General features: G+C 37.1%; 1 protein-coding gene across 1 annotated transcript in view; it reads right to left on the reverse strand.

Annotated features, from left to right (window-relative positions):
• The window catches only part of SEL1L2 (SEL1L2 adaptor subunit of ERAD E3 ligase), a 114,444-nt gene that overhangs the window by 21,036 nt on the left and 72,109 nt on the right, over positions 1-21,299 (reverse strand). Inside the window, exons 6-12 of the mRNA XM_044263471.1 lie at positions 13,872-13,925; positions 13,363-13,422; positions 13,191-13,272; positions 11,494-11,648; positions 10,739-10,795; positions 4,133-4,201; positions 3,140-3,217 (exon numbers count right to left, since the gene is read on the reverse strand). Of these exons, the coding sequence (XP_044119406.1) occupies positions 3,140-3,217; positions 4,133-4,201; positions 10,739-10,795; positions 11,494-11,648; positions 13,191-13,272; positions 13,363-13,422; positions 13,872-13,925 (555 nt within the window). The remainder of the gene's footprint in view (positions 1-3,139; positions 3,218-4,132; positions 4,202-10,738; positions 10,796-11,493; positions 11,649-13,190; positions 13,273-13,362; positions 13,423-13,871; positions 13,926-21,299) is intronic.

Here is a 21,299-nt window from a genome sequence, read left to right on the forward strand (position 1 = left end):
AGGATGGTCCAGCTGTATTTAAAAGAGATGTAACACAACTGCTCTCTTCTTCAGGGGACAAGTCAGCTTGTCCCCTGACTACATCTACCTGTGGTCCTAGGGTGCTTGGGATAGTCTGGTCTGGAGATAGTAAGGCCTGCTGTGATGGATGTGGTTAAGTCTAGTGAGTCTGTCTTCTAACTATCCTCATTTTAGGTGTTGAGAAAAATGGAAGGGAAGGGAAATGTGAAGAGGGGAGGAGGAAGGGAGGAAATAGGGGATGGGTTCTGACTTTTGACTCACCAACTGTTTAAGGACCAGAGGGCTTATTTGTAACTTTCAGGTCAGGAGTAGCCAACTCAGATATACCTCCAGGAACCATTAAGGTAATGTAAGAAGTACAATGAAGTACACTGATGGGTGATAGAGTGACAGGGACTGAGGAAAAGGAGAGAGTTCCTGCCCTGTCGTCTAAAGGCAGTGGCAGCCCCTCTGCTTTCTGCTCCAGCCCACCAGCGTGACATGGAATAGCAGCCTCATACAGTCAGCTCTTTCCATTTTCCAAGGAAAGCTGGATGTCCAGACTTTTATATGAGATTTCCTAATCTTTGTTACTTCAGTATAGTTGACACATGGTGTTCCATTAGTTTCAGGTGTATAGGATAGTGATTTGACAACTCTGTATGCATTATGCTGTGCTCACCACAAGTGTAGCTACCATCTGTCACCATGTGAGATTGTGCCTGATTTCTGAAACACTTTCTGGGCCAAACGAAGCATATGTATAGGCAATCCCCCCATATATAATTTCCACTTTAGGGCTCAGTGCTCTTGCTTAGGTTAATGGACATGAACTGAGAGAGCAGATGGTCACTTATTTGTCAAGTATTTGATGAACCTCTACTATGTACTAAGACTACTGTCCTCCTAGTTGAGGAGACATGGTCTCCAGACACCAGGAGAGAAGGCACAAGGTGGAAGCATTGAAGTTCCAGCAGTACAGAGACTGAATGTGGGGCAAGTGCAGAAAAGGGAAAATTACATGAACCAAGGTGGGTAGAGGTGGGTTTGCAGAAGGAGAGAGGATTGAGCTCTCTTCTGGAGGATGGGTGGGATTCAGAATGGGAAGTTTGGGGAAGGAAGGAAGATGACAAAAGTGTGGAGACAAGGATGGGCCTGATGTGTTCAGAGGTGTGAAAGAGAAAAGCAGAAGGGGACGCCTGGGTGGCTCAGTCCATTAGGTGTCTGCCTTCAGCTCAGGTCATGATCCCAGGGTCCTGGATGGAGTCCCTCACAAGGCTTGGGGCCTGCCTCTCCCTTTGGCTGCCACTCCCCTTGCTTGTACTCTCTCTATCTGACAAATAAATAAATAAAATCTTTTTCTTTTTTAAAGAGAAAAGTAGAAGCATATGGTCCAATATGGATCCGACAGGATAACGGCTCATGTTTCTGAGTAAACATAAAGACTGTAGTTTTGCATCCTGGTACTGATATGCCTTAAAAACAAATTTAAAAAGATGCATTTGTGTGTGTATTTGTATGGATATGCAGAGTGGAAGACAGAAACCCTTTACTTTGGTAGTGACCCCAAGTGAGAAATCTAATAAACCATCCAGGTGATGATAAAGGGATATATGGTCATGTCCCCCTGATGCCATTCAGAATAATTACCATAAAGATAATTTCAGATTTTCTCTGTAAAGAAAGGTAGCTCAGGTTTAAAACACAAGTAGCTCAGATTCCTGCTGGTTACACAGCCCTGAATAGTTTGGGAGCTGGGTTAATTTACACACCCAGCTTCCTGGCATTATTCCTTTGGGCTGACAAATTCAGCATTATTTGCCAGATTACAAGAGACCTTCCTGTTACATTAGCCCACCTCTTTTTCAGTCTGCTTTCCCTTGTCATCCTAATCTAATGGTACTCCAGATAACTAGCCTGCTGAGCAAAAATTTCATACAAATTACAAGGGAGAGGAGCCGAGTACCAGCCTTCTCAGTAATTTACACCACAATAGCAGCAGCTCTGAGGTGCTAGTCATTTATAAATAGGCTCCTAAAGCAGCGTGTGGGCTTTTAAACGCTGAGAGCAGTTGAAAATATTCCTCGATTTGAGCACATCTTTACTCCCAGTGTTGCAGTATGGGGTTGTAAGACTGCACGGTGCTTCCTACTGTGCAGGGTCAGGAAGTTTATCAGGGCCATTCCCCAACATTAGGCTGATGGGTGTTGCAATGAGGATGTTCTTAATGCACTGAAGGCATTCAGAGTAGTCTGCTAAGTTTTATCAGACAGATGCCAGGCTCACTGAGCCCAGGAATCAAGACAAAAATTTTCATGACAGGAGCCATGTTATTCCATTTTTTATATTCCCTCAAGGTCCAATCAGTTCTGCCTTGGATATGCTTTGAAGTTCACGCCACCTCACTGGCCCCAAACTGCAAAAGATAATAGCTGACACACCATGTCTACTGTAAGCGAGGCACTGCTTTCAGGACTTTGCAAGATGAGGCCCATAAATATTAACCCATTAAATCCTGGCAACAACAATATAAGGCAAATTTATATGCCCATTTGACAGATGGGGAAATCGAGGCACAGAGAGGTTAAGTAACTTGCCCATGGTCACACAGGCCGTATGCTGCAGGGCTGGCATTTAAACCATGGATTCAGCCCCCAGAGCCATGCTCTCAACCATCTTGTCCTGGTCCCTGTCTGATTTCCTCTTGGGCCAGGGGAGATTCTGGCCTCTGGCAGAGATCGAACTGGAAAAATCTGGGCATTTCTTATTTGTTTTTGTTCTGAACTTATTGCAGACATTCTCTGAGTTTTCCCTCCTCTGTCCTTGTCCTTTTTATTTCCCATTTCCTGGGCTAGATGGCCTCATCTGCTGCACAGGGGAGGGAAATCTGAGATTTGTCTGGCCTCCTGCTAGAACAGCATATGTCACTGCCATTCTTTATTTACCAAGAAGACAAGCGACTTCTCTCCCTATCCCAATGCCATATTTTATTGTCAATGATATTCTTCTTCTCCAGGACACAAAACTCCCAGGCTCATTAGCTGAACACGAAGCTTTGGAATCAATTCTTCGACATCAATCTGCATGTAACAAAAGCCAAATGTTTTTCTGTACTTACAAAAATGGGCTGAAGACATACCTTACTGGCTGCCATGGAAAAGTATTTGAAGGCAGTAGCATTATTTTGTGGTGCTGCAGCATTCCCTTCTAAATACATCTAAAAAACAAAACAAAACAACCAAACAAAAAGAGCATGTAATAAACTATGGAATCTGCGGGTGATTAAAAATGTTTTGGAGCTACATAGATGTGATGGCTGCACAACATTGTGAATGCAGTAAATGCCACTGAATGATAGACTATTGTGAATTTTATGTTATTTGAATTTCACTTCAATTTTAAGAAAGGGAAAAACTAAAGAAATAATCTCTTACATACATTCTGGAGTGACCTTGCTGGAGGGCAAAGAAATGGACCCTGTTGGTGTTTTCTCACATTTCCTTTCATCTCAAGTTGTTTGTAGTGCTTTGGAAAGTGGCGCATTTGTCCCCATGGTTACTAATGCAAATTGGCCGCAGGGAGCCAAGGGCAGCACTTGGGGGAGTCAGTGGTGTTTGAAGGAGAGGGAAAAAAAAAAAACTGTGCCTCTTTAGAGGAATTGTCCACAAAACTTGCTCAGCATCTGAGGAGGATCCTCCCTTGATAGGGGCCCAAGGATGGATTTTGGTCAGCCCAGAGCTGGTTCTCATTCCCACGGTGTAGGAAGGAGGCACCTCATTGGGTGGAAGCCTATACTAGTTAGATGTTCAACTGACCCAGATGTCTTGTTACATGGCAGAGCAGAGGGTCATGGGGGTGGTCGGGGTCTCTGAACTACACTCAGCCCAGGAGCCCTGGGCCAGGTCAATTTCAAGGCTACCTTTGGTGCCCCAGATAGAGGCTGCTGTTGTATGGGGCTTTTTCTCCAATGGTCATCTCAAGTATACTATGCTCAGTCTGGAATGGAATGCCTTGGTCAGCTGCTTCCCATGAAAGACATCTGTCGTGCTATACTGGGTTCAGTTCACTGGTACCATTAGTTTCTTAAGATTTTTAAGAAATGAAAAAATACCAATCAAGATGAAGCATGTACCTTTCCTATAAATGCCATGGCATTTGCACTCCCAGCCTTTGCTGCCTTTAAGAAGTAGTATAATGCTTTCTGGAGAGAAAAGGAACAGTATTATTGACAGTCACATACATACCCTATGAAATGTCTTTTCAAACCAAACTTCATTTCATTTAACATGCATTTTTTTAAAAAAGCCTATGAAATGCCTACACTTTTTAAGGCACTATTTCAAATGCTATTTCAAACCAAACCTGAAGAGTTTATTTTAAAAATAATTTTAAAATGTGAGGGCTTGTTTCTTGCATGTGGAAAGGCATGATGGGCATGTGGCTTTGTGGAGGACAGATGGATCCCAGCTCTACAGCCACATAGTCTATTATTTTGAAAAAGTATGCCTTGATGTTGATACTATGTACTTATTTTATAAGACAGTTTGTATAATTTGGTAGAATTGGATATGTAGCTTCCTAATGTTTCTAAGGCAGAGTGAGTGAAACAAGGCACACCTGGCCGCCTGCTGAGACCAGGTCTTTTTACAGAGGTAAACTTCAGCCCGATTCTTTCTAAATCAAAAACAAAGGACACCAGCCAGCCTCTGATTCTCTTTAGGTCAGCACATTAAATGAAATGCTCAGTTTAGCACATATAAGGGCCGACCTGACCCTTGTTACCCTATTCCCTAGGCCTCATTGTGACCCTTCAGAAATTCTCCTCAGAAACCACGCGAAGCATTAACAGAAATCCGCTGCAGGAATAAGAAATGAAGACACTCTCTGAAGTGTCTTTTTAGGACACAACTCATCTGCTCTTTAAAAAGCTTTGACTAGGTTGACGGGCAAGGATCTGCTCCTTCTCAAAGAGAAGAGGAGGTTTAAGGAAGAAACATGAGTAGTTCTTTTATATGTAGATTTACTCCAGAAATATTGCCAATTTATTTGGGAGCCACACCCTTGTTATTAAAGTCAGTCTGCTTTGTGGACCCAACTAAATATAAATGCCACCAGTGCTGCATCTCACTATACCATACACCCATGCATCCATCCAACTCTCCTAGTCTTCATTTATTTTTTCAGAAACTTGACTGAAAGTGCTATGTATATGGCATGTATACGGTTTATGGTCTATGGTAGCTTGTTATTATAGGTGAGTCACAGAGGAATAGAAAAAAACCATCCCTATATTTTTTTCCCTACCAATACTGCTGAGAAGAAAGGCATATATGCAAGTAGCAATGACAGTAAGTGATAGTTGAGATAAAAGGAACCCCAAAAAGAATGAGAGAGGTATGGAATAACAGAATTATACATATGTGTTTTACAAGCTTTGTCTTACCTAATCTTCACAACATCACTAGAAGGAAGGTACTATTAATATTTGAGCCAATTTTGTGACACTCAAAGTCAAGCAGCGGGTACCAGAGTCACATTAGTAGCATGATTCCAATTTCCATGCACTTAGTACTCTGCCTTCACATTGTCAAGAAAGAGGACTCAAATGGCAAAGGTCTTATAAAAGATGGACAGGATTCACCAGTGCAGAGGGCATCATAGGCTGGAGGAATAATATGAGCAAAGAATAGAGATAGAAATGTCCAACATATGTCTAGGAAATAGTAATTACTTCAGTATGGTTGAAGCAGAATATCTACAAGTTAGGACTTGCAAGAATATGATGGGGCCTTATTATAACAATTCTGAATACTAGGCCAAGACTTCTCTTTTATATGAAAGAAAAAGGAAGCCATTGGAAATTTATGAGCATAAGGGAATCTTGAAACAACAAATACTGTCCAAAATGTCCGGGAATAACCTAAGCGTCAGTTGGATGGGGGAAATTGTAGCAATGTATGATTTATCAATCATCTACCAGTAAACAAATCAAATGCATGATTTACTAATCACATTGATCAGACCCCGTTAACACAGAAAATAAAGGTATTTCTTACGAATGCCTCCACTGAGCCAAGACACAAATACACACGTAGGTGACTGTCATGGCACGGACCCATAGACTTAACTGTCTGAACTTAGCACAGTGTCTACTGTATATGAGGCACTTGGGAAATATTTCTGGAATGAATGCATGAGGGAGTGGATGAAAGGGTAAATTTATAAATCTCTAAAAAAAGAGGACTGGATATTAAGCTTTATAGTCCTTTATAACTTTCATACTATGATCTGTGAAGTAATTTTCACTGTTCAGTTTCAGAATTTGGCTCTCAAAATATTTGGCAATAGAAAATTCGGGAAAAAATTGTCACTCTGAGAAGCTATATTTGAACTGTTGAAAGAAAACAAGCAAATAAGAATCAGAAGAAAATAAGAACCCTAGAGTTTTCCCCATCTTTCAATATAATGATCCCATAAAGAATAAAGGAATTGAAGCTTTCTCTAATTTTCCCTTTTACACCCTTCCACTCTCATGGTTTACTTAGCATTTCAGTTCTCTTTTACTTGTCTTTAAATGAACCTGCCTTTAGTGTTATTGCTTTAAATGTATGAACATTTACTAAACACTATGTTAAAGTTAAAAGTATCATGCAATCTAATTTGATGAGTCCTTGCTCTGAAAGAGTTAAGTATCCATCTATCCATCAATCCATCAATCCATCCATCTACCCATCCATGTGTCTACTCATCCATCCATCCATCTACTGTGGTCTGGATATTTGTGTACTTTCAAAATTCAAATTTTTGAAGGCCTGATACCCAAGGTGATGGTATTAGGAGGTGGGTCTTTGGAAGGTGACCGGCACCAAGCCTTCATGAATGGGATTAGCGCCTTTATAAAAGAGGCCTTAGAGAGCTAGCTCGCTCTTTCTGTTATGTGAGGATACAATGAGAAGTCCATAAATTAGAAGAGGGCCCTATCCAACCATGCTGGCACTCTGATCTCAAACTTCTAGCCTCCGAAATGTGAGAAATAAGTTTCTGTTGTTTATCAGACACCCAGACTATGGTATTTTTGTTACAGCAGCTAAAACAGACTAAGACACATCCATCCTTCCTTCAAATACTTACTGAGTACCTACTGTCGTGTTTTACTGATTCTAGGATGTAACCCCCACACACACTTTAATCAGGACACTTCTTACTATCAATGGCATCATATAATTTATATTGGCAATGTTTTTCTTTCTCAGTAGAATATAAAGTGTCTCAAAATTGATGGAACCTTAGATAGGATGAAATATAGTATGTCCCAGGCATTATGTGAAGTCAAATTTTATTATTTAAACACATATGTTCTTACAACGAATATAATTTTTCATTGGTTCAAGAAAATCCCTAGATTTATTCAGTTTGTAATATTTCCTCTAGAATGAAATGCCAAGAAAATGTATTATTAAAAAAAATTTATGAATACTTCTTTTATCTCAAAATATGTAAATCAACCTGAAAAGGGATGATATTAGTTCTTGTCTTTTTAATGGGTGTTAGAGTAGACAAAGCAGTTGCCCTTACATATCTGATATTATGCTTCTGCTAGGTTTAATTATGCCACATCCACTTTAATAATATGCACCCAAATACCCAGTTTTCCTAATCCAATTCATTCTGAGCCTGTATAAATTTAGGAATGCAAATTACATTAAAATGTATGTGTAGAAATTTAAGATAATGTAATCAAGGATTGCATACACAATATTTTTCAGTAATTAAGAATTTGGTAGTCGGGGAGCGAAAGGTGAAAATGTTGCCTATAGTGACAACTCAGGAGAGAGATTAATTTAATCAAACAGTGAGGAGGGGAAAAAAGCCAACTAGTTATTTCCTGGTATTTTAATACTTTGTTGGGAAGTAAACTGGGCATTACTTACAATTATAAAGAACCTTACATTAATAATTTTCTTTGGTGGATTGAATCATTAGCATACTGGCTCAAGTGGTAGTTCTCAGACTGAGGACCAACATATAATGTTTACAATGTTATCATTCATTCATTCACAAAATACCAAGTACCTAATATGTACTATCAGAGTATAGGATACATAGGAATGAGCAAGACAGACAAGAGCTTACATTCCACTGTGGGAAGATAGCAAACAAGATCAATATAATTCAGGGGGTGATATGGGAAAAGGAAAACAAAAACTGTGATAGGGTAAAAGTGGTGGAGAGTAGAGTTGATCAAGAAAGTCCTCTCTAAGGAGGTAAGTCTTGGAAGATGAGAGGCCAGCCATGGGAAGAGCTATAGTAACAGCCTTTCAGAAATTGGGTTTATCCTTTTAATTTCTCTCACTCCCATGCCACTTCAAGTTGATCCTGGTACAGCTAAGCTGTGGTAAGGTGCAATGACCACAATACTTTGCAGTTGTGCCTATTAAGGGAAGTCCTTTTTCCTGTCCCTTCAATGTTGGCTGGCCTTGTAAATTGCTTTGGCCAGAAGAATGTGGTAGAAGTGATTTGTGAGTTCCAACTCTCGGCCTTAAGAGACTTTTGTGCTTGTCTTCTTAGATTCCTGGGCTGCCATGTGAAAGCCATGGGCATAGCTGGCTGAAAGCAGGAGGCATATGGAGAGAACTCATAGATGAGGTCATCACAAACCAGTCAACCCTGGCCAATACTCTACAGATGCATGAACAAGTCTAGTCAAGATTGGTTGAGCCTGGCTGGACCAGAAGAATTACTCACCTGAGCCCAGCCAAAACTGCTGACCTGGTAAAATCACGAATTAAATAACTGGTGGTTGTTTTAAGCCATATAATTTGGGGAGTGGTTTAGGATACAGCCTAAACTAACCCATACATAATCAGTCTTAAGGTTTGAAATCTTGACTGGAACCCTCCATGCAGGTTTGGGTTTATTAGGTTAAGGAGAGCTGGAAGGACAACCCCCTGGCATGTGTTGAACCTTGCTGATGGTTCTGGAATTAAACCAGACTTTTGGCAATGTCTGGGTGGGAAGCACGGAGCCCAAGCCGACCACTTGGAAGTCAGAGCTAAAGAAACCCAATTACATCATTCCTTCTTTTTGTTTTATAAATGAGGAAACTAGATTTTAGAGGCTGTACACTATCCCCCCTACTGCCACAACCCCCAGGTTAAGAGGAAGTAAGCTTTGATGGAAGAATGCTGAAGCCCAAGTTTCACATTCTGATTCTTAACAACATTGCTACTCAGCTGTGATACTTGAAACAATTTACTTCATCCCTCCAGAATCAGCTCCTCATCTGTAAGATAGAGATAATAAACCCTCTATGAATGAGCCCGTCAGAGAGCCTGACTGGGCTCCTTGGTGTTGCCCAAGTGTGTGGCTGTTGCCACTACAACACCAGAATCCTTCACCGCCAGCCCTGGGATTATATCTCATTCTCCTCTGGAGGCAGCTTCCATCTGGTGTTCATAATGGCTGGAGCTGCCCTGGAGTATTTAGCTTTGTAGCGCTTTTATGTACTCTGCAAAGATTGATGGGTATTCCCTACAGCTGAGGTTTGGGTGCCTTCATACCCAACAGAATTTCATGCTTATGGAAAACGGGTAATTGTTCCCAGTTTATGCATCTGTTATTTAACACGAGAAACTCGTTGCAGGCTGAAATATGACACAGGAGGAATATTGTGAATCTAGAATGTCCCATCAAAGAAGCTAGAACCTTGGTTATGATGAGGATTAATAAAATCTTAAGGCCTTCAGTTGAGCTGTCTTAAGATGCATGTGTTTATTTCAATTGCTACCTGTTTTATCACATTTTATGAAATTAACTTTGACATTTAGCCAACGTGTACTCTATCTCATATAAAACACAAGTTACACTTATAAAAACAATATAAAGTGAAATGAACAGTAACAACAGATTATTCTTTTATGTAACCACCTGATTAAAGTAGTTATTTCTATTGCTTAGCCTTTGGGACTATGTTGAAATAGGGTATGTGTTCCTTGGAGACAGTGAGCATGTGGCTCCTATAAAATGACAGGGAATGGAAAACCATCTTTTATAAAGAATCCCAGTTACCTCCTCATATCTGGGGAGATCTATGGTCTTGAAACTATAGTTAGACTCTAGACAAGACCTTATCCCCTGGCTCTGGTATCTTACTGAGATCTTGTATAGGTTAAGCTTATTTGCTCTTTCCTCCACTATAAATTTGAATTGTTAATTAGTCTTCTAACCTCACTGGGATAAGGTAAGGTTAAACAAAATGACTGAAAGGAGCTTGGCAAATTTATAAAGATGTTTAATAATACTTCTAATTATATTGTAGGCAGTCTGACCCTTAGCAAGAAACTCCCAGGTAGAGTCTCCACAGCTGGCTTTTGGGGAATGGGTGTGTCCAAGGCTGGCAGGTGAGGGTATCTACTTCACCTCACCCCAGTTAGGGAGGGAAGAGACTAGGTTCAAGGGGAACATGGAAACTCCCTGGACCCAAATGCTCGTTCAGGACCCAAATGTTCCCTGGACCCAAATGCCTCTACTCCTTAGTATTTAGGTAGGAAAAGAACTTCCTATAGTGAACTTTGTTCTTCCTTAAAAGCTAGAAAGCTGATCTGACCAAGGGTGTAGCAATGGGCTCTCCCCCAGCAACTTTTCCATGCCCCCTTCCTCTCTCTTTGCCTCCCTCACCCCATCCTCCTTCACCACTCACCTCCCTACCCCACATGACTGAATCCTGAGACTGACTTACATAGTAATCCTGATCCAGACCTTTCCTCCCAATTAGATGTAACTGTCCAAGAGATACCTAGAAATGAAAAATTTTGAAAATTATTTAGTAATAGTATTAATTTGAATGAAGAAAATAAGTCAATTATACCACAATTTGAAAAATAAATGAATAAAAAGGGTGAAAAAGATGAAGAAAACATTTACTTGGTGATTTTATTATAGTACACTGTTTCAGTTTGATGCAGTTGGCATGTCTAAAAAAGAAGCAGAAGAAAACATTCTAGGCTGTATCTTTTATTGGGTAATTGATTGATGCTGAGCATCTGGCTTCCTCGGTGGCAGGAAGCTGGCCTGCTACTGTACAGCAACTCCTGGAAACATAAGCCTAGCAGCCTTTACTCTTAGCTCTCAAAATGTCACACAAATGCTGTCCCATTCCCATTCTCAAAGACATACCACTTCTGAATGCTGGTTAAGAGTTTATTCATATTCAACTCAATACGGGATGGTGCTTTTTTCCTAAACATAATATCTAGGTTTTTTACAAGTAAAATTTCTAGGAGTAAATGCAAAAGGAAAAATTGCCATTACTATGACAGGTGGCTCTCCCATAGGCTATAGAAGCTGTAAGTAGCAGCGAACAAGAAAAGAGGAGCAGATGTCTTTTCTTGTTCACATTTGGGTTGGAGCATTGTTAACCCTTTTAGGACTCAGACTACCAAACCCCTTGTAATTGGCATGTTCTAAAAATCCAGATTTGTTTGTATACATTACTTGTATCTGAACATCTCCTCTTTCTGCCAAAAATTTATAGTATTGGTATATGTCCCAATCCAAAATCTCACTGTTAGAACTCAGATTTTCAGGTCTCTCAGTTAGTCTCACTTTTTCCACTGGAATACCTTCACTTTTTTCCAATTTGTCAGCAACTGTGAACAGATACAAACCAGAGAATAGCCAGACTATACAAATTTGCAGGAGATAACAGTCAACTTAGAGAAAACACTGTTAGGCTGATTCTACTTAAATTGTGCAGAGATCTGGTCTACTAATAGAAAAAGGACATCTACCTTTAGGAGATAGAAATTTACTGATTTTTATTTATTTGGTTCTGAGAAAAGCGCAAGAAACCCCATTATTTTTTGCAATCCTTACAAAAATTGTATCAACATTTATCAGAACCTCCTGAACAGCTTGGCCAAGCTGGCTCAAGGAAAGAAGACAGATGTTAGGAGCAGACAACTGACCTCTACTATCACTAACATTTTCCAAGATTAAAATGATAATATAAGAATAATAATTGCTCCTTAATTACTTCTTATGAATACTCTAAAAATAAATATAAAGATAAATATGTTTGAATAAATCTAACAGAGTATGAAGTTTGAAATATATGTATTTCAATATATACCAGATATATATTGAAATATATTGAATATGGATATTTCATATTTAATATGAAATTTCAATATATTGAAAATGAATATATTGAATATATAATATATTGAAAATATATATTGAAATACATGTAGTAATTCCAATTTCATTAAGCATATGAAATGATCTTGTTATGTATAACGTTACATTAAAAAGCAGTTATTTTTCTCTTTTCTTTCTCAGATCCTAATAATACCAAAGATGTGTATTTAGATACTATCCTGACTACAGAAATTAACCATATGGACCTTATCTTATTCACTTATTGGAAGACTTTTATTTAAAAATCTATTATATAGCCTGATTCAGTGGTATGTAAGATGAAATGTTACATATGAATTTGAAAATGGTTCTAGAAACATGTATTAATCTCATGCTCTATTTTTTGTAGACAAAGGATAGTGCAATAGAATAATGATTACTTGAATTGTTCTCAAGGGCAATGATAGAGATTGATAGCATATGTATCTTAGGTCAATTTCTTTGGGATTTTTTAACAGACCATCCCATATTCTAAGTGTTAGAATTAGAAAAACTGTTTAATATTTATTGATGCTCTATTCAAATTCTCAGTTGAAGGAAAGTACAGCACAAGAACATAGGGATGTATTCTAACAAAAATAAAAGATGAGTACATCCTTTTAAAGCCTTTGAAAAGTAACTATTAAGAAATTAGAAAACTCTACATTGTATTAAAAGAATTATAACAAATGTTAAGAACATAGTCTTTTGGGCGCCTGGGTGGCTCAGTGGGTTAAGCCGCTGCTCAGGTCATGATCTCAGGGTCCTGGGATCAAGTCCCGCATCGGGTTCTCTGCTCAGCGGGGAGCCTGCTTCCTCCTCTCTCTCTGCCTGCCTCTCTGCCTACTTGTGATCTCTCTCTGTCAAATAAATAAATAAACCTTTAAAAAATTAAAAAAAAAAAAGAACATAGTCTTTTAATACTTTCATAAATATACCAACTGGCATTGATTTATTCTTCTAATTGCTCAGCAAGTCTATTTATCTTAAAATAAATTATGTGAATTACTTACTATAATCTGCCACCTTCTTGTAATGATTTAGGGCAACTTCACAATTCTGTAGAACATTGATTCCTGACAAATATCTGTATCCCTAAAACACAGGCATATTTATTCTTAATATTCTGGCAGTATTGTATTCATAATGCACCTATTTAGACCCAAGAATGTTTAATTTACATACCAGAATCATCTGGGACATCATGCTTCCTCCAGCACTTCCAAAGGTGTAATATATTAGTGCCTAAAGTTAAAAAAAAAAAATCTATATCTACATCCACCATCTAGATTTGAAGCTCAAACCAATCATTGCTTTTCTATTCTTAACCTAGCAATGAAACTTGTAGTACTCCAAAATAAATTCTAAATTTTGACCTCTTAATCTGTAAAAATGGCTGACATTTTTGGAGGGCTTAGTAAGTTCTGGAGTCTTTGAAAAGGCACTGAACATGATATTTCATTTAATTATCACAGAAAACCTATGAAGTAGAGATTCCCTATCTATCTTGGCAAACCTGAAATATGGGACATTAAGAAACTAATGGTATTTTAACCTTAAACTTCTGACTATTGAGCTGGTGCTTTTAACCACCACTCTCAAGTGAGCTCCTTTACCTAAAGAGGAGACTTCAATAGGTCTCTTTTTTAAAAAAAATTCAGTTTTGTTCCAGAAAAAAAATAGAATGACCTTACCTTGGCTTGATTGTATTCCATTCCTATTCCATAAGAAGACAAAAATCCTAATGCCTAAAGCCCAAAAGAAAAGGAAAACTAAATAAATCCATCTACTTCATAATTATTCTTATTTACATTGGTAAAAGATATTTTCAATGTTGGCTCCATAATAATTTGTATTGTTGGTTTATTTCTTATCCTATGACAAAATGCCTTTTTTCACTTTTGTTTAGGCTGTAAGAATTTGGAAAAGGCAATAGTGGGAGTTTTGTATAATACATGTGAAAATAGGCTAACATTTACTGACCTTTAGCACAAACTATAATAATAAAACATTAGAAACCAATGCTTTTTATATGCTTTCCATTCTTTGGTAATGGAAAACACTTTTTTCCTTCAATATTTTTGAATTTAAATTTGAATATTTCCTTCATATTTTTAAAAGAAAATATGATAATCATTGAACACTACATCTAAAACTAATGATGTACTATATGTTGACTAATGGAATTTAAATTAGAAAAAAAAGAAAATATGATAGATATTAAAAAAATTCAAACAGGAAGAACTATACTGAATTAAAGTGAAAGTCTGACCACATAGCAAGATGGTGGAATAGGCAGCCTCAGATCTTTTTCCCCTATAAAGACATTGACTTAGCAACAATATATAGTCCAAAAAGTCTTTAGAAACCAGTTAATAAATATCAATGCACAGAATGAGCAATCCATTGAAACATATAAGAAAAGCCATTTTATTTAACCTGCAATTGTTCCTTCTCTAAGCCAGCACAGCTCAGTGTGATCAGGAGAAAAAGTCCAGCTCAGGGCTTTTCTCTTGGGAGGGAAAGGGAAGAGAGGAACTTAGGTTCAATGTCCAGCTTTTGGAAGGACAGCCATGGGTCTGATTTCTGTCTTGTCTGACTCAGAGCACTAATGAAGAATGAGTATAATTTGGATTCTAGGGCAGGAGTGGCGGTGGGGTGAGAGCAGAGGAGGAGGTTGCTGAGAACAAAAGAGAGCTCAGCCACTTGTTGCAACACTGGAGAATTTGTAGTATACCACACAGATAGAAGCCAGAAAACTTGGCATACTCAGCAGAGAGTGCCCAACTTGTAGCTTTTCCCTTGGAAGGGAAAGAAAAGACTGGAATTGGGGCCCAATGTTCTAGCTTTTGGGAAACAGCTCAAAAGACTGGTTTCTATCTCATCTGACTTGGAGAACCGACAGAACTGGAATGCTTTAGATGCTTGGGGTCACTGAGGAGAAAAGGGAATTTAGGAGCTTGCTATAACACCAGAGAACCTGTAGTATCATAAACAGACACTAAAGGGAGCAAAAGACTACAAGCTCCTGAAAAAGACCAAAAAAATCTCTCTAACTGGGAAATTACAAACTCAAGCTCAGGGAAGACACACATTCCAGAAATGATTTGAGAGTCCCACAGAATCTCTAACTATGCTGATTGGTGAAAGGCTATGTAGCCAATCTGTAAAGATGGAGAGGTGGCTATATTTTCAAATGCATACCCACGGCAAAAACTTACAAAGCACATGAAGAAACAGGTAAATATGGGCCAATCAAAGAAACAAAATAAATTGAAAAAAATCCAAGCTGAAAGAAATGGAGATGTAGAAATTACCATACAAAAAATTCAAAATAGCTCAAAATTTAAAAAGAAAGCACATATAAGCAATGAACCAAGATCAGGAAAAGGATGAGAGTTGAGAGTATCAATAAAGAGATAGAAGAAGAAAGAAAAAAGGAAAGAAAGAAAGAAAGGGAGAGAGAAAGAAAGCCTCCTTTTAAAAACTGTGGAGCTGAAGAACACAATAACTGAGTTGAAAATCACTAGAGGGATTCAAAAGTAGACTTAATCAAGCACAAGAAAGAATTAATGAACCCAAACACAGCCATTTGAAATTTTAGAGTGGAACAAAAAGAATGAAGAAAAGTGAAAAAAAAAAATCCAAAGAGACTTACGGGAAACCATCAATTGGATCAATATATACATTATAGGAGCCACAGAAGAAGAGTGAAGGAAAAAAGGGTAGAGACCATATTTTAAGAAATAGTGACTGAAAATTTTCCAAATCTGAGGAAGGAAATGCGTAATCAAATTCAAGAAGTTCAATAAACTTCAACTAGGATGAATTCAAAGAGGCCCACTGCAAGACAGATTGTAATCAAACTGTTAAAAGTCAATCTTCAAAGTAGCAAGAGAAAAGAGACTCATCATGCAAAAGAAAGCTCCCATAAGTTTATGAGCAGCTATTTCAGCAGAAACATTACAAGCCAGGGGGAATTGGCATTTAATATATCCAGAATGCTGAAATGAAACAGCTGTCAAACAAGAATACTTTATCTGGCAAAACTGACCTATAATAATGATGGAGAATAAAAGCCTTCTCAGATAAGCAAAAGCTGAGGTGGCTCATCACCACTAGACCTACCTTATAAAAACTGTTAACAGAAGTCCCTCAAGTTAAAAAAAGAAAAGAAGCTAGACAGCAGCACAAAAATATACAAAAATATTGAGCCCTCTGGTAAAGATAAATACATTGACAAATACAGAATTCTGTAGTATTGTAATGGTGGTACAAAAATAATTTTTAATTCTGGTATAGAATTTAAAAGAATAAAGCATAAAAGATAGCTATAACTAAAAATGTTAATGGATACAAAATATAAAAAGATATAATTTGGGTCACTGATAACAAAATGAGGGAAGAAAACAGTGTTGTGACTGCAGTTAAGTTGCTATCAGTTTAAAACAGATTGTTTTAACTAGAAGATGTTTTACGTAATTTCCATGGTAACTACAAGGAAAATATAGAAGATTCAGAAAAGAAAATAAGAAGGGAATCAAAGCATGCCACTATCAAATAACAAATACATAAATAAATAATTTAAAAAGGGACCAAGAGGGGAAAAGAGGAACAAAACAACTACAAGACAAGTAAAACAATCAATAAAATGGAAACAGTAAGTCTTTATTAGTCAGTAATTACTCTAAATATAAATGGATTAAACCCTTCCAATTAAAAGACAGAATGACTGAATTGATTAAAAAACAAAACAAAAAACCACATCCAACTAACCGATGTCCACAAGAGACTTTAGATCTAAGGACACATACAGGCTTAAAGTCAGAGGATAGAAAAAATTATTCCATGCAAATTTAACAAAAAGAGCCAGAGATGACCATAATTACATGGGACAAAATAGACTTTAAAAGTCAGAAAATGTCTCAAGAGACAAAGAAGGATGTTATATGATAATAGGATCTATTCACCAGGAAGATATAACCATTATAAACATATATGCATGTAATGGTAGAGCACCCAAACACATGAAGCAAACATTTACAGAACTGAAAGGAGAAATAGTAACACAATAGTAATAGGAGATTTTAATGACCCATTTTTAGTAATGGATAGAAAAACCTGACAGAAACCCAATGAAGAAATAGAGGAGTTAAACAACACCATAGACTAAATGGACTTAACAGACATAGAAAACTCCATCCAACAATAGTAGAATGCATATTCTTTTTAAGAACACATATTGGGGTGCCTGGGTGGCTCAGTGGGTCAAAGCCTCTGCCTTCAGTTCAGGTCATGATCCCAGAGTCCTGGAATCGAGCCCCGCATAGGGCTCTCTGCTCAGCAGGAAGCCTGCTTTCTCCTCTCTCTGCCTGCCTCTCTGCCTACTTGTGATCTCTGTCTGTCAAATAAATAAATAAAGTCTTTTAAAAAAAAAAGAACACATAGAACATTTTCCAGGACAGACCATATGTTAGTCATAAAACAAGTATTAATACACTTAAGAAGATTAAAATTATACTAAGTATCTTCTCTGAACACAATGGAATGAAACTAGAAATCAATAGCAAAAAGAACAATGGAAAATTCACAAATATATGGAAATTAAGCATCATACTCTTGAACTATCAATGGACCAAGGAAGAAATCACAAAGAAATTTAGAAAATATCTTGTGGTAAATGAAAAATAAAATGCAACATACCAAAACTTATGAGATGCAGCCAAAACAGTACTAAGAGGAAGTCTATAGACATACATGTGTACCTTAAAAAAAAGATCTCAAATCAACAACGTAATATTACATCTCAAAAAAACAGAAAAAGAAGAACAAATTAAGCCCAAAGTTAGTAGAAGGAAGGACATAAAGATTAAAGAAAAAATAGAGAATAGAAAAAATATATATAAACACATGCTACAACATGAATGAACTTTCAGGACATTAAACTAGGTGAAATGGGCCAGTCACAAAAAGACAAAAACTGCATGAATTCACTTATAGAAGGTCTCTAAAGTAGCTAAACTCTTAGAAACAGAAAATAAAATGAAGGTTGCTAAGGGCTAGGGAGAGAGAGAAAAAAAGAATTGTTTAATGGGTATACGGTTTCAGATTTGTTAGATTAAAAAGTTCTGGAGATATGTTGTGCAATGATGCACATATGGTTAACACCACTCTACAGTACATGTAGTAGTTTTTTAAAACCCATTCCTTATTGATTTGGAATTCCTTTGTTACAATATGAAAAATTTTCATATATTTTCATATATTAATTAAGTCTAGACTTAAGTCTAGACTTTCTAGTTCCTTGATTTTCAATGGACTATATAATAATGTAAATATATTATTGCATTTTTCATTATGTTGACATTTGCATTAATGTTGCAAAGCAAAGGTAAGAAAAACTGCGGGCATATTAGCATGAATCAAGGAAGTACACCAAACTGCCATTCATATTGTTATTGTATTCTTTTTTTTTTTTTTTAAGATTTTATTTATTTATTTGACAGAGAGAGAGAGACAGCTGGAGAGGGAACACATGCAGGGGGAGTGGGAGAGGGAGAGAAGCAGACTTCCCGCTGAGCGGGGAGCCAGATGTTGGGCCCCAGGATCATGACCTTAGCTGAAGGCAGAAGCTTAACGACTGAGCCACCCAGGCACTCCTGTTATTGTATTTCATACCACACATTCAAAGCAAAACTAAAAATAATAGTATCCCTTAAGAATGTTCTTGATTAAAAAAAAACAATGTCCTTGATGAAGCAGTAAAAGCATTATTTTTGTTAAGTCTCAACTCTTGAATAAATGTCTTCTTATATGGAAAGTGGGCATAAAATACTTCCAATAGTGAAATAAGTTGGTTGTTTCAAGGAAATGCTTGAAATTCTTGTTTGAGTTGCAAGCTGAAATAGCCACTTTTTTCATGGAACACTATCTTTACTTCAAGGAACAATGGCTCAGCTATGTTCATTTAGACTGGCAGATATTTTCTTGAAAATGGACAGTTAACCTGTCAATAAAAACTATTAAGTACTGTCACCAAAAATAAATTCAAGCTTTTAAGCAAAAGTCAGAATGTTGGAAAACTTATACCTCCTATCATGTATACCTTAAAATCTGCTCGACACCCTAGCACTTTGACTTTTCACAATGGTGGTATTAACAAATGTGATTTCAAGATTGTATAATGCAGTGTATCAAATTTAGAAGACTTGCATAGCTTAGTGAACTGATATTTTCTAAATAACCAATGCATGATGTTAAAAAATCTGTTTAGGTTAAAAAAAAGTTCCATTCAAAATACAAGATAGACCAGTTGATTTTAATGTAACAGAATATAAAAAATCTGAAATTATGTAATTTCAGATTCCACACTGCATATAATCTTTAAGAAGTCATCACTTTGAGCTTTAGTGTAGAACCGAAGAAGAATATCTACAATTACCTGAAAAAGTTGTTAAAATACTCTTAACATTTTCTAGGTTTAGTTTCTTTTGCTATTTGTTTTTTTTCTTTTAGTTTTTTGAGATATGTATTTAGGTTTCTTATTTATTAAAACATTTAAAGCTGTATATTTTCCTCTACATGTGGCTTTAGCCATTCCTTAACTTTTATATGTAGTGTTATCATCATTGTGTTCTTAATATGTCATTTCAGTTTCTATTTTATCTTTGCTATTTGCTAAAAATTAGGAGACTCTTGAAAATTTTTAAAAAAATTTTTATTGACATTTTATAGCTGAATTTTAAGTTATCTTTTTATCAGTAATTTTCAGTTTTACTGCTTCTAGTCAAAGAATGTTGTATCATTTCTATTTTTTAAAGTGAATTAACTTTTTTCTTTCTGTGATAATTTTTTGAAAATAACTGTAAATTTTTTGCTTTTAAATTTTGTTTGAGATGATCTTCCATATAAAATCTTGCATGTGGATGTTGTCAGGGTATGTGGTTTTCATTGTTGTTGTTTTGTCTGCCTGGATTCTCTTTGTAAAACCATTTTCCTTCCATTCTGAATTCATTCAGTTCTATGCAGCACCTCACCGCTTTCTGAATCTAGAGGGTCACATGACACAGTCTCAATCAATCAGATTACTATGCTTTTCCTGGATGCGGTGATTGATTCAGGGTGGTCTTGTGATCTAACCCAACACTTCTGTTGAAATCATTGGAAAAGAAACTGGCTTCTTTTACAGAGACTTCCAGATTTAAGGACTAAGGATACCTAGGTTCATTGGTGACTGTTTTTGCCTCCATGGGTTCAAGCCACTCAAAACCATCATACAAAGAAATGAGACAAAGAGAAAGTGTGTCTTGATGTCTTCATTCTGGTCTCTGGATTCAGAGGATCTAAAGGCAGCTACAATGTCACAGTTAAATGAGCAAAAAAATTACAATTTGCTTAAGCCAGACTGGTTGTATTTTCTGTACTTGAAATTCAGAGAATCCTAACCAATACAAATGGACATCTCTGTTGCTGGGAGGGAAGTTCTTTAAGTTAGTAGATACACAGTGAACCAAAATTAATCTCTGTATAGTAGTTGTTGCCTCAGTACTTAGTTGTTTATTTTTTTTAAAAGATTTTATTTATTTATTTGACAGACAGATCACAAGTAGGCAGAGAAGCAGGCAGAGAGAAAGGAAGGGAAGCAGGCTCCCTTCTGAGCAGAAAGCCTGATGTGGGGCTCGATCCCAGGACCCTGAGATCATGACCTGAGCTGAAGGCAGAGGCTTTAACCCCCTGAGCCAACCAGGCGCCCCAGTACTTAGTTGTTTAAACTGTATGGTAGTTTGGTGTTTAACAAATCAATTCCTTGTTACACCACTTTCTGCCTTGTAGACATTTGAGGGCAGCTGTTTGATACCAGGTGTTCTCTCCTACAAAGATTCCCTGTTTTGCCTTCCTTGTGTGATATATTTTAGGTAGTATTCATCATCTTGTGTGTTGACTGAATCTAGTCTATATCATGGATGCCATATTTGTCATAGTCCTGTTGGAACAAAGTAATTACATGTTTCCAAAAAAAAAAAAAAAAAAAAGGATAGATCCCGAAGTCCATGAAACTGCATCACATTTTGTTACTACAAAAGGAATAGCTGTCACAAGCCAAGTTATCCCACTAAATACAG

Source organism: Neovison vison, chromosome 8 (assembly GCF_020171115.1).
Source record: "Neovison vison isolate M4711 chromosome 8, ASM_NN_V1, whole genome shotgun sequence".
NCBI lineage: Eukaryota > Metazoa > Chordata > Mammalia > Carnivora > Mustelidae > Neogale > Neogale vison.